This window comes from Pseudochaenichthys georgianus, chromosome 21, assembly GCF_902827115.2.
Source record: "Pseudochaenichthys georgianus chromosome 21, fPseGeo1.2, whole genome shotgun sequence".
Lineage (NCBI taxonomy): Eukaryota > Metazoa > Chordata > Actinopteri > Perciformes > Channichthyidae > Pseudochaenichthys > Pseudochaenichthys georgianus.
In genome coordinates, this window is record NC_047523.1 from 1,685,157 (window position 1) to 1,697,602 (window position 12,446).

The following is a 12,446-nucleotide window of genomic DNA, read 5'->3' on the forward strand; positions in this document are numbered from 1 at the left end:
AAAGTGCTCCATATTACTGTTGTTGGTTGCTACAGACCACCTTCAGCTGTCAGCGACACTTTACCATCTTTAATGCAGCTTTTGTCCAGTCTTAACTATACTGAAATTGTCATTGTGGGTGACCTAAACTGGAACTGGCTGCTACCAGCATCTGATGATGTTGAAACATACTGCAATTCCTTAAATCTCATTCAGATTGTTGGCAGTCCCACTAAACCCAATCTGAAATCTCCTGAAAAACCCTCCTTAATTGATCTAATCCTTACAAATGCTTCTCATAAATACACCCCTGCTTCTGTATTTGCAAATGACATCAGTGACCACTGTGTCATTGCCACGGTACGGAAAATACAAAAGTCCCTAAGACAAAACCCTGTATCATCATAAATCAAATCAAGTTTTATTTATATAGCACATTTATAAACGATCTTTGGTCGAGCCAAAGTGCTGTACATATAATAAAAATAGCCTACAGTAGAGACACTTTACAGCAAATACAACAGCACAGTTTGTTCAGAATATCAGTATGAGAAAAAGGACACCCTCTATCCTTAGACCCTCACATCGTACAAGGAAAAACTTCCAGAGAAAACCCACAGTTTAAGGGGAAAACATGGGAGAAACCTCAGGGAGAGCAGCAGAGGAGGGATCCCGCTCCCAGGACGGACAGACGTGCAATAGATGCCGTGTGTAAATCGAAGAGATAATACATTTTACAGCATATAGACCGAATGTTAGGAAATGCATGTGTCTGTAAAAAGAAGATGAATCCACGAGGATGTCAGCTACAGTCCTGTGGAAGCCATCAGGGAAGCAGCATGACGAGACCCAAGGCAGGACCGCAGAGACAGGTTCAGCCACGACCCGAAGTCCACGACTTCATCCAGAACTCAGGATAGAGGATCCAAGACACAGGACTACAGCAAGAGGATCAGCCTCGACTCCGGATCCCGGCGTAGATATAGATACAAAACAAGAAAAAAGATTTGGCTGGGTTAATCGGAACAAGAGAATACACAGACACAGGCAGAGAGGGGAAAGGTCATTGGATAAAAGTTATTCTCTATAACCCTCTAGAAAGATCTCATGAACTTCCCCACTCAATCTATCAAGACCCGAGCAGTTATATTAGATATAGGATAAGAAACAGAGAGAGGGAGCACAACAACCTATCTCTTCGTCAGATGCACTCCCCCGCTTATCTAAGCGACTCTGTACCCCGTTACCCTCTACAAGGCCATAAAGCGTGATATGAAACATTTTGTAGAGCAGGGTTTTTTCAACGACCTGTTTCTATTTGATTGGGACAAAATCAATCTCATTGCAGATGTTGAAACTGCCTGGACATTCTTTTATGATGGTGTAATTAAAATAGTTGATATGCATGCCCCCTTAAGAAACTACAGAATAAAAGGCAGAGACAATGCATGGTTCACATCAGATCTTTCTGATTTACTACACGAGCGCAATGTAGCATGGTCAAAAGCCAGGAGTACAGGCCTTGGGTCACATTGGCTGCTCTTCAGGCAGCTACGAAATGCATTTACCGTTAAAATCAGAAAAGCCAAAGCGGATCATCTCCTAACTGAAACTTCAGACAACCTAAATAATCCCCTTAAATTCTGGAAAACTATTAAATCATTAGCTGGAAACAAAAATGTTATAGAGCTTCCACATTGCATTGTGAAGGAGGACTCTGTTCAAATCTCTGATAAGGCAGAAATGCTTGGTTGTTTTAATGAACATTGTATTGCTTCTGGTTCGCTGTTTACCTCGCAGAACATAGCTCAACGAGCCACTGGTCGCTCTGACGGTGGTATCTGGGAGGGTGAACCGTTTAATTGTATTCCAGTAACAGTCTCAGAGGTGCATAAAGCCCTGAAAAGTTTGGAACCAAGAAAATCAGCAGGTCCTGACAACCTGGAGCCGTACTTTTTAAAGTTAGCAGCTGATTGTATAGCTTTGCCCTTGGCTTATCTTTTTAATCTGTCCTTGGAGACAAACGAAATTCCCCTTATTTGGAAATCTGCTTTTGTTCTCCCACAAGGGGGTTACCCCACTCTCCTAAACAACTACAGACCCACATGATGTGTTTTAAATAAAGTACTGGAATCACTGGTCAATTTCCAACTGAAGGAGTTTTTATCAACAAATAATATTTTATCTGACTTTCAATCTGGTTTTAGGAAAAAACACAGCACTACAACAGCTGCCTTAAAAGTAGTAAATTATCTTATTTACTTATTAGACAATGGAGAGCATTGCGCAGCACTTTTTATTGACTTGTCAAAGGCTTTTGACACAGTAGATCACAAAGACTCGTTGGTATCGGTCGTATCGGTCTTTCAGGTAAGGCTGTCTGTTGGTTCGAGAACTATCTATCATGCAGATCACAGTGTGTGCGGGCTGAAGGCTTAACTTTAACATCTCTTCAGGTATCCAAGGGTGTGCCACAGGGATTTGTTTTAGGACTATTGTTATTTATAATTTACATTAACAGTCTTAATAACAATGTTTTGAATGCAAATTTGCATTTTTATGCCGATGATACAGTAATTTATTGTTCTGCGTCCACCCCGAAGCAGGCTCTTTGTCAGCTCCAGAATGCTTTTAACATTGTACAATCCAACATGAGTGAATTGAAACTTGTTTTAAATGCTGCCAAGACAAAGCTAATGATGTTCTCGAAAGCAAAACCCAAGGTCTTGAACCTTCCTCCTATCACCACCTTGCAGGGGATGGAGATTGAATCTGTGTTGCAGTATAAGTATCTTGGAATTATAATTGACAATTTGCTTTCTTTTAAACCACACATTGTGGAACTCTTGAAAAAATTAAGAATAAAATTAGGTTTTTCTTTTTAGAAACAAGTCCTGTTTTTCCTATGAGGCCAAAAAGAAACTAGTGTCTGCAATCTTTCTGTCTGGATTATGGAGATGTGGTTTATATGAATGCATCTTGCAAGACATCCAGAATTTCAACTTCACCATTAACCACACTCTATCTCCCTCCCTCACATCCGCAACCTCGGAGTCATCTTCGACAGTCAGCTCAAATTCAACCACCACATCAATCACATCACCAGGACCGTCTTTTTCCACCTCAAAAACATTGCCGTCTCCGCCCATTACTCTCCTCCTCTGCTGCTGAAACCCTGATTCATGCATTCATCACTTCACGACCCGACTACTGCAATAGCATCCTCTACGCCGTAGAGGATGCTCTCATCCAAAGTTGACGTGTACGATTGCGTGCACTGTGAGAATAAATGGGCTTCAAAATAAAAGCAATGCGGTTTTAGTCCACCCATAAGATAATTAGAAAATATGTTTTATTTTCTAATTATCATGTAATCTTTCGCGGGACGGTCAGAATAATCCCGCGGGCCGTACAATGCCCAGGTCTGCTCTCCGGCATACCATCCAACCTCCTCAATAAACTCCAACATATCCAGAACTCTGCTGCCCGCCTCCTCACCCACACCCGCTCCCGAGATCACATCTCTCCCGTCCTCCAGAACCTCCACTGGCTCCCCCCGTCAAAGAATCAACTTCAAAGTCCTCCTGACTACTCACAAAGCCCTCAACAATCAGGCCCCCCCCCTACCTCACAGACCTTTTTAAATGTTTTCGGACCTGGCGCCGTGGTACGCGGGGTAACACAGATGATGGTGGGCCAGCCCTGGGCTATTCCTCAGGTCTGGGGAGCGCTGTCTCAGGAAGAGGGGGCAACCTCTCCAGGCTTGGCTCCTGAGAGGGACAGGCTGAGACAGGTGGGGCTGTCTGACAACGTTATTCAGACTATCCAGGCAGCAGGAGCAGAATCCACCACAGCCTGTTACAGGCCAAGTGGGCGGGATTCCGGCGATGGTGTGAAGGAAGGAGTCTAGAGCCTCTGTCATGCACACTGGGCTCTATTCTTACCTACTTACAGATACTGGTGGACAGGGGGCTGGCTCATTCCACAGTTAAGGAGCAGCCATTTTGTCCTGCCACGAGGGATTTTGAGGCAGGTCAGCCTTCAGTCAGCCGCTTATGTCGCGGTTGTTGCAGGGGGTCAGGAGGCAGCGTCCAGTAGTGCACGCCTCCGCCCCGCAGTGGGACCTGCCGTTGGTGCTCGAGGCTCTGGTCACAGAACCATTTGAGCCCCTGGAGCTCTCCTCCCTGAAAGCACTGTCATGGAAGACAGCGTTGCTACTTGCCTTGACTTCGGCCAAAAGAGTGTCCGAGCTGACCGCTCTGTCGGTGCACCCAAGCTGCCTTTTGATCCGGGGTGACCGTAGCAGGGCGACACTCAGACCGAACCCCTCCTTTACTCCTAAGAGCCGAAGGAGTTCGTTCAGGTCAAGGGCTATTCAGTAAGGTGGCTTTAATCTTCCACCCCATATTGAGGCCAGGGAGGCTAAATTGCACCTCCTCTGCCGAGTGCGTGCGCTAGCATGGTATGTAGAGCAGAGTCCTGCACGGGTCTGATTTTCAAGACCCGCTCCCGCCCCACACCCGCGACGTGCAATACCGTACCCGCTACCCGCACATATTGCCAATTAGTTCCGCAACCCGACCCGACCCGTCGGCACAAGATCCGCGACCCGACCCGAACCCGCATATATACGTGCAATTATTAACACACACAGTTGCATATTTGTCTCAAAAAGCGTGGGATGTTGGTTATTTTCTCCATCTAGGAACCAAAAGCCTCCAGACGTTGGATTTCGCTCTTGAGGAAGTGTTATTGAAAATGCTGTATTCTCCGCTAGAGAGCTTCACCTCAGCCATTTCGAATGTGGCGCGCTCAGCAGCAGACTGATGCGCTGCAGAGGTTATGATTATGCACGGTCCCGCGGGGGAGAGGTCTGAGGATTTAAACATTAAACTAAATTATCATTATTTCAATATATTTATTATGCAACACCCGCGACCCGACCCGCATCATCTTTGTTTACCCAGAACCGAACCCGGAAAAAAGCGTTTGAAAAAATACCACCCGCGAATCACCTTTTTTGCGGGTCACCCGTCGGGTACCCGCGGGTACCCGACCCGATGCAGGACTCTGATGTAGAGCGCACGCCTGCCATTAGACGCACTGAAAAGCTGTTTGTGTGCTTTGGGGATAGTGTGGCTAGAAAAGCTCTCTCCAAGAAGCGCCTAACAGGATGGCTATGCGGGTGCATTACACATGCCTGTGGACGGGGGTCTGTGTGCATTCTACACGGGCTGTGTCAAACAGCCTTATTCAGCAGCGTGAGTGTCGAGGATATATGCACGTCGGCGTCTTGGTCTACGCCAGGCTCCTTCATAAAATGTTATCTCCTGGACATGTCTGGCTCCTTCTCGTCGTCTGTGCTTGCCGAGGCAACGCATGACTGGTGAGAGGGGGGGTGGCTGTGGTGAGAGGGGGGGTGGCTGTGTGTCAGCAGGTGTCTGACCCCCCCCCCCCCGGACATAAAGCACTTGTGTTTTCCCATGCTTCTGAGGGACTCGGGAGACATGGTGCGCAATCAGCCCCATACAAGGCTGGAGGCAGGCCTTCCTCACTACTGTCCATGCCCACTCTACACGGAGCGTGTGTGAGGGTGGGGGACGTGGTGCACTTATGTTTTCTCATAATCCTGAGGGACCTGGGGAACATGGTGCGCGGTAGGCTCTAGACGGAGTCTCCGCACAGATCTTTTCCATGCACACTCTACACGAGGTAAGCGTGTGTGAGTGTGCCTTATCCAAATTGCGGCCCCAACTTCTCTACAGTTACAACCGGATGGGAGGAAGTGGGGATGCAATGGATGTTAGCCAAAAGCCGGTCAGGGACGGTGTGGTGGGTCGATGTTGTTGGATGACAGGGCGTGTATACATCGGGGCTCCGCCCACTGTACACATAGAGTCCAGTAGAGGGCGGAGCCTGTGTGAAATATAAAAGGGGGTTACGTATTGTAACCCTAGCCCTCTACCTGGGGGCCCTGTCTTTCCTAGTCCGCTCGCTGAAGAGTGTATAGGATAGTGGGCGGCGGGTGTAGCCGCCTTTATATACTGTGGGCCTGCGCGCGCATTCAGGTAGGCTCGCCCCGATTGGCTGACTACGTTTACGTAAACTCAGTAGGTGAAAGCACGCACAGCATGATAGAGAGTAGTACCCATAGAGTCCAGTAGAGGACGGAGCCTGTGCTTATATGACTAGGGTTACAATACGTAACCCCCTGTTACGCTGCCCCTCAAGCTTCAAACCTGCTTCAAACTGAGCTGAAACTCAGAGAGCTGGTCTCATTAAACACACTCAAAGCAACTTTAACTGACCTTGAAGCAGGCCGCTGTGTCTGTAAATGCTTTGGCTAAACTTGGTGTATGACTGTGTTGTGATTCTGTGTTTTTTTGTTTTTAATTGTCTGTAACTGTAAAGTTGTCTGTAACTGTGCTGTGCTGTGTGATTCTTGGGCCAGGACTCTCTTGAAAAAGAGATGTTTAATCTCAATGAGACCTATCCTGGTTAAATAAAGGTAAAATAAAAATAAATAAAATAAAATCTCTAACGGGGATCCTTTCAGCTGTTCTGGTCGCTCACGTTTTCCTCTCCAAGAAACGTACTGTTGGTCCATTTCTTACATTTGTCCACCACCTGTCTACGAGAGCCTTCATTTTTGTGTCATTGAGTCACAATATTCATTTCCTTTCTCCGTCTCAGATAGTAAGCCGGAGGCTGCCAAATCTGTCGCAGGCTTTAATCTCTCCCATCTTTTCTCTTTTTCCGGCTCTGGCTCTTCACAGCTTTGCCGAGTGTCACAGTCTTAGTTCCTGACAGAAGACCTCTTCACACATTATTTCCTGAGATTCTAATGTGGTGAAAAGTCCTGTTTATGTTTGCTGCTTGTGTTTAAAGTCTGATGCAGTGACGGCATGAGGCTTTTTCAAAACCTTTCCGGCACTTATTCTCTCTTTTTTAAGTTGCTCACGTAGCATTGCCAATATCCTTTGGCCAAACCCAGAGCATATAAAGAAATGCCCTTGAAGCACACTTTATCAGCTTTACGAATGATTGTGCACAGCAGGGCTCCATGTGAGATCAGAGCATCAGGAGATCAATGAATTCTGAAGAGACAGGGCTCCTGGTAATGCTTTCGCTGAGTCACCCTGGAGGATTTTTGGACGGAGTATAAAAAAATATAAAGCTGGTTTGCTGGCTTGGCCCAGAGGGCCTTGTGATCATCCAGTCACATGTGTCTCAATCTGCGCCTGGAATTGGAGGAGTCAGTTGAGCAGAACGGTGAGAATCAGACAGAAAGAGAGACAGTCTTCATGTAGAAACAGCGCACAGTGAGCACAGATACATTGTGTTGTTATTAGACACAGCTGAGAACATGTCAACAGATGCATCATGTTAAAAACCACCAGCCACTCATCACATGCAGGGCTTCATGTGATCGCTTGGATTCAATTTCCCATCCATGACTGTACTCTCACTCACATTCTCTGGCTGTTCTGCTGTGGTCCGCCGGGCCCCACAGCTCGCATGGTGTCATTCTGTGTACAGTAGCTTTGTGCATGGGGAGATACAACACTGTTGGTAACTAACAGCAGAGTCTTTGTTCATAAAGGAGTTCAACTCGATTAGCCAGCCAACCTCAGCTCCTCTGATTCATGGTGCTACATCTGCTTCTGCTTCTAATTATGGTTTTATGTGGAAAATAAGGACTACCTGAATTACTCCAATTCGCTGAGCTGTTTAGCATAGTTACTGAATTGCAAAATTCATTCATTTTCATTTAAAAGTGTAAATAACACTAAATAGGTCATCCTTGTTTCGTATATTTCTGTTTTTCAGACCATCATGGATATGATACACAGAGCATACCCGAGGTCCACAGTAAGTAGACTGAACTAAATAACTATATTATCTTCTGACTTGTTGTTTTAAAGTTTGGTGCTTTATGGGCCAAAGAAAACATACATTGGTCATTTTCTAAAATACTTTTCTTCTACTATAAAAATAAATAATGTCAACACTATTGTAAGCATTGGGGTGAGAGTTCATGTGTTTTGAGCATGCACAGGATGTCCTGAAGTTGTGGAGTGTGAGAGTGAAAAAGTAATAAACGGAGGCGCTGTTTGTGACGCTCCACAAGTACAAAGTTCCTGCGTTATTGTGATACAGAATTATCTTTGAAGCCCTAACACCTCGGACGCTACACTATCACTGTTTGGATACAAATCTCCGTCCACAGGAAAAACACAACTGATGTGTATTTGTGACGCCTCGCACTGTGATGTTAAAAACCAAAAGAAATACGTTTTTTACGTCAACACTGAAAATTGAGCTTCTGAAAAATCTGAATGTGAGTTTTACAAAAGCTCAGTTTGCAGTAACCTTAAACGCTGTTGGCAGTGGAGGAAAAGGCCAAAAACATGCAGAAAGAGTTAGATTTTTTAATTCCTATGCACATGGACTAATGGTCATACTATCAAAGCAGTGCTTTGAGCTAACTGCTAACATCAACATGCTAACTTCCTCTCAATGGCAATGCTAAAATGCGGATGATAGCACTGCGGGTTAAACCTGTTCACCATCTTACTTTAGTGTGTTAGCATGCTAGCATTGGACAATTTGCACTTTTAAGTCTTTTATTCATTTTACAGTTATAATGTTATAAAGTTTAAACATTGACTATGCTAGAGAAAAAAATCAGACGATCGTCTGAATTATCGCGACTCTTCTTTTGAAAACTGTCACATTTTTCTAGAAGTAGGTTACTACATTAAATAGTTTGATACATATCTCTTGACCTACATATCTGTTGACCGACATAATTGACGGACGGACCAGCTGAATTTTCCATCCCTGTTGCTAGCATTGCTTAAAATGTTATTAAAACATGTGTAACAACTATTTACCCCAATACCTGTGCACAGGACTGAGACTCTTGAGCTCATATGTAGCAAATCACAGTCAAAATATTTTGAATCACAGTCCTGCTGTGTGCTATTCACATCATATGCAACGGTTCTCAGACATTTTGCAATTATTTTCAGTGAGTCTGGGTGGTCTAGACTGGATTAGCAACCAGGCACGTGGCACTATATGCATCATGGGTTTGTTGTAATCTGGCAATATCCAAAATGTTAAGGTTCCCCTTAATTTTTACCATTTGCTGTCATGGTGAGGGGCCCTTCATCAATAAATAATGTGTTCCATCAAATTGCAACAAACAGGATTCAAAGACCACACATGTTATTCCCTCAGGGCCTTTGAGGCTTAGTCCAGCCAAGTGTGTGGTCTTCTTCAGATCCGTTCAGGACTCACATGTGTTCAATACCTATGCTGCTGTATGGTTTAGTAAATATATATGTTTTGCAATTGAGACTAATAAAGACAGGTTGAATGTCTGATACATTGCTACTGTCAGTTGTGGGATGTAACTGAGTACATTTACTCAAGTTGTATGTAAGTGAAATGGAGGTACTTTTACTCCAGTACATGTTGTAGGAAAATGTTGTACTTTATAGTCCACTACATTTATTTTACATATTTCGTTCCTAGTTACATTTGCAATTCAGGTTACTAATATAAAATATGAATCAACATACCTTATATATTATTATAGGTTAATCCCCAAGCCAGTTTTTTAGGTGTCAGGCTCGAAAATGACATTTCAGTGATATGATTGACATCTCTTTCTAACCATCAGAGCCAATGGAATCGAGGGAAAGTTCCACATACACACACAGGTTACCAAATAAGGAGTGATTGTGACGCGTAGAAAAACCGGAAGCTGCGATAGCCTCTGGTGGCTTCCATTAGTAGCTCATTTTGATTCTCCGTTTTTTGCATACAAATGGAATTATGGATTATCAATAATTTGTTCAAAGTGACAGACACATTGGATTAACCCAGTGGTTCCCAAAGTGAACCAGGGGGCGCAGAGGCACAGGGGGGGCTTGAGAGACCAGGAGGAAAAATGGTTATTAAAAAGAAATTGAAAAAAAGATTAATAAAAAATCATAATTTTAATAAGCCCCAAGGACCCCCTCGGCGGGTCCTTTTTTTTCACGACACTGTGTCTCAGGGGATCTTAATATTTAAGAGCCTATTCATGTGTTATACCAGATTAACGGGAATAATCTTAGCTAACTGACGATACAAACCATTTTTACCAAAACAAAACACAAGTCTCATAAGAAGCATCTAAATGACTCCGCAGCGAAAAATGCACTTTGGCACAGAACTCAAGATAAAAGTTACCCTTATTACTTATCGTAGCTGCACATACAAGATATCCAATTAAAGCTGAGGTTCGACAGATTATTTAGGTATATATATCATCACTGAGTGATCCAAACACAGACATCACAACACGTACCTTTACGTAGCTTTTACGGGAGATCGTCTCACCGTAGCTGTCAATCTGATCAAAAGACTTGTTCAATGGCATTAAAACGAGAAACAACGCGGCTGAATCGGTTAATCCATAGGTTGATAATGTTTCTGTGGAATATATTTTTTTTTAATTTATAATCCATAATTCCATTTTTATGTAAAAATCGGAGAGTAAAAGTTAGCTGCTAATGGTAGCCACCTGCGAATGGTATCGCAGCTTCCGGTGTTGGCTATGCGTCAGTCTCACACACACACATTACCAAATAAGGAGTATGTGGGAGTTCCCCTCGAATCCATTGGCTCTGACGGTTAGAAAGAGATGTCAATCAGAAAAATCGAGCATGGGGGGCCAGAGATAGGTCAAATCCACCCAAATGACCGCAGAAGTGGGGTTTTTTGCTAAATCTGTCTAAAAAGGTCAAATTTCACTTGTTTTGCATCAATCTTGAAACAGGGTACTTATTATATGTTGTAGTTTGGATTCCTAAAGCTTTTAGTCTACCATCCCATCATTCAATGGTGGTTTTCACTATAAGTAATTTTTTTTTGGACGGACACAATAATTTACATTTTTTTACTGTGTTCAATCTGAATTTACTTTAAAATAAAAACATCTATATTTATTCTGACACTTCTACATCCACCTCACAGTTGTAACCTTGCTTTGTGAAAAAAGGTTATTGTGTGTGTATCGTGTGTGTGGAACGAGCCATTTTGTGTGCGTGCGTTGTTAGCTTCTGGTGCTAGCGAGCTACGCTAACGGATATAAAGAGTTTTTTCAACAACAAAGTCCCTCAGTGAACTAAAGGAGTGTTTAGATAGTTAACTTTAGTCTAAGTTATCTCAGTGGGTCTCAAACGGTTTAGTCACCATTAATGTAAACAATTATTTCCGAGGCACACGTTTACATGATCATTATAGTTATAAAAAAATAAGAGAATACATGAAAAACAGGTATGAAATACTATATGACAGTAAAAAAAGAATGAAGTTTAAAATGGTGATTGTAAAATATCCATAAAGAAAAAGTAAATCTGTTTACAGTTCTGTTTCATATGGGTGTTGAGAGAGGTATCCATAGATCTCTTCATGTTGCTCTCAAAGTGCACCAGATTGATGCTTTTATCTTCAATATTTAAAATCTTCCCGGGGGAGTATGGTCCGGGACCCCCCTATGTGAGGTCCACTCCCCACTTATAAAAATAGCACTTTACCCCTGCTTACACCTATATTGTCAGGATTCTCATGTTTTGTCACGTTTGTAGTTTTGTATGTCTGGTTATGGGTATTTTCCTCCTTGTATGTTGTCTGGTCCTTCTTCCTGTGTTTTTCCCCTGTTGTTAGTTTCCCTGGTGTGTCTAATTGTCTGATTGTGTTCACCTGTGGCCCTTGTGTTTCTCCTCCCCTGCCCGACTGTTTCTCGTCTTGTGATTACCCCTCCATGTATTTAGTCTGTTCTCTTACTGTGTTCAGTGTTGGTTCGTCTTTTGTTTGTGACTGACGGAGCGTCCACACTACAGCTCCAAAAATAGCTTGGAGCTGGGCGTGTCTGGAGCTTGGGGATTTTATTCAAGCAACACGACCAACAACCAATCACATGAATCTCCCGCCCCCGACATACAAAGCAAAAACCCCCGGGGATTTTATGCGAGCAATATATATATAAACTCCCCAAACAGGCGAAAACCTACCAGTTTCCCCCACTGTCTCTGCCACCTCCCTCCATGCCTGGCTCCTCCGGTTTGTATCCCGGTAGGTGAAGAGGGTCTGGTCATACAAAACCGGGTGATTCGCTACGGCGATAGTTAGTTTCTCCTCCGACTTTTTTTGAAATATAGAAATGAACGGCGGGATATCTCTCCCAGCTTAGACGCGGTTTGATTGGCTAGCGCTTCAGCTGTCAGATTTTGGGAAACGGGATTTGATTGGCTGGCGCTGGCTACTCCGGCGTCCAGGCGACCAGAAGTTGAACAATGTTCAACTTCTGGTCGCCTGGGACGCCTGAGACGCCTCGCTCTGCTACCCACAATTCAGTTCGGCGAAAAAGCGCGGCTACATGACGTCACCCCATTGAAAGTGAATGGGCA

The 12,446-nt window shown here is 43.9% G+C and overlaps 1 protein-coding gene across 1 annotated transcript in view; it reads left to right on the forward strand.

The window, feature by feature from the left end:
- The window catches only part of mlphb (melanophilin b), a 68,180-nt gene that overhangs the window by 18,105 nt on the left and 37,629 nt on the right, over positions 1-12,446 (forward strand). The window contains exon 5 of the mRNA XM_034110413.2: positions 7,810-7,851. Within this exon, the coding sequence (XP_033966304.1) occupies positions 7,810-7,851 (42 nt within the window). The remainder of the gene's footprint in view (positions 1-7,809; positions 7,852-12,446) is intronic.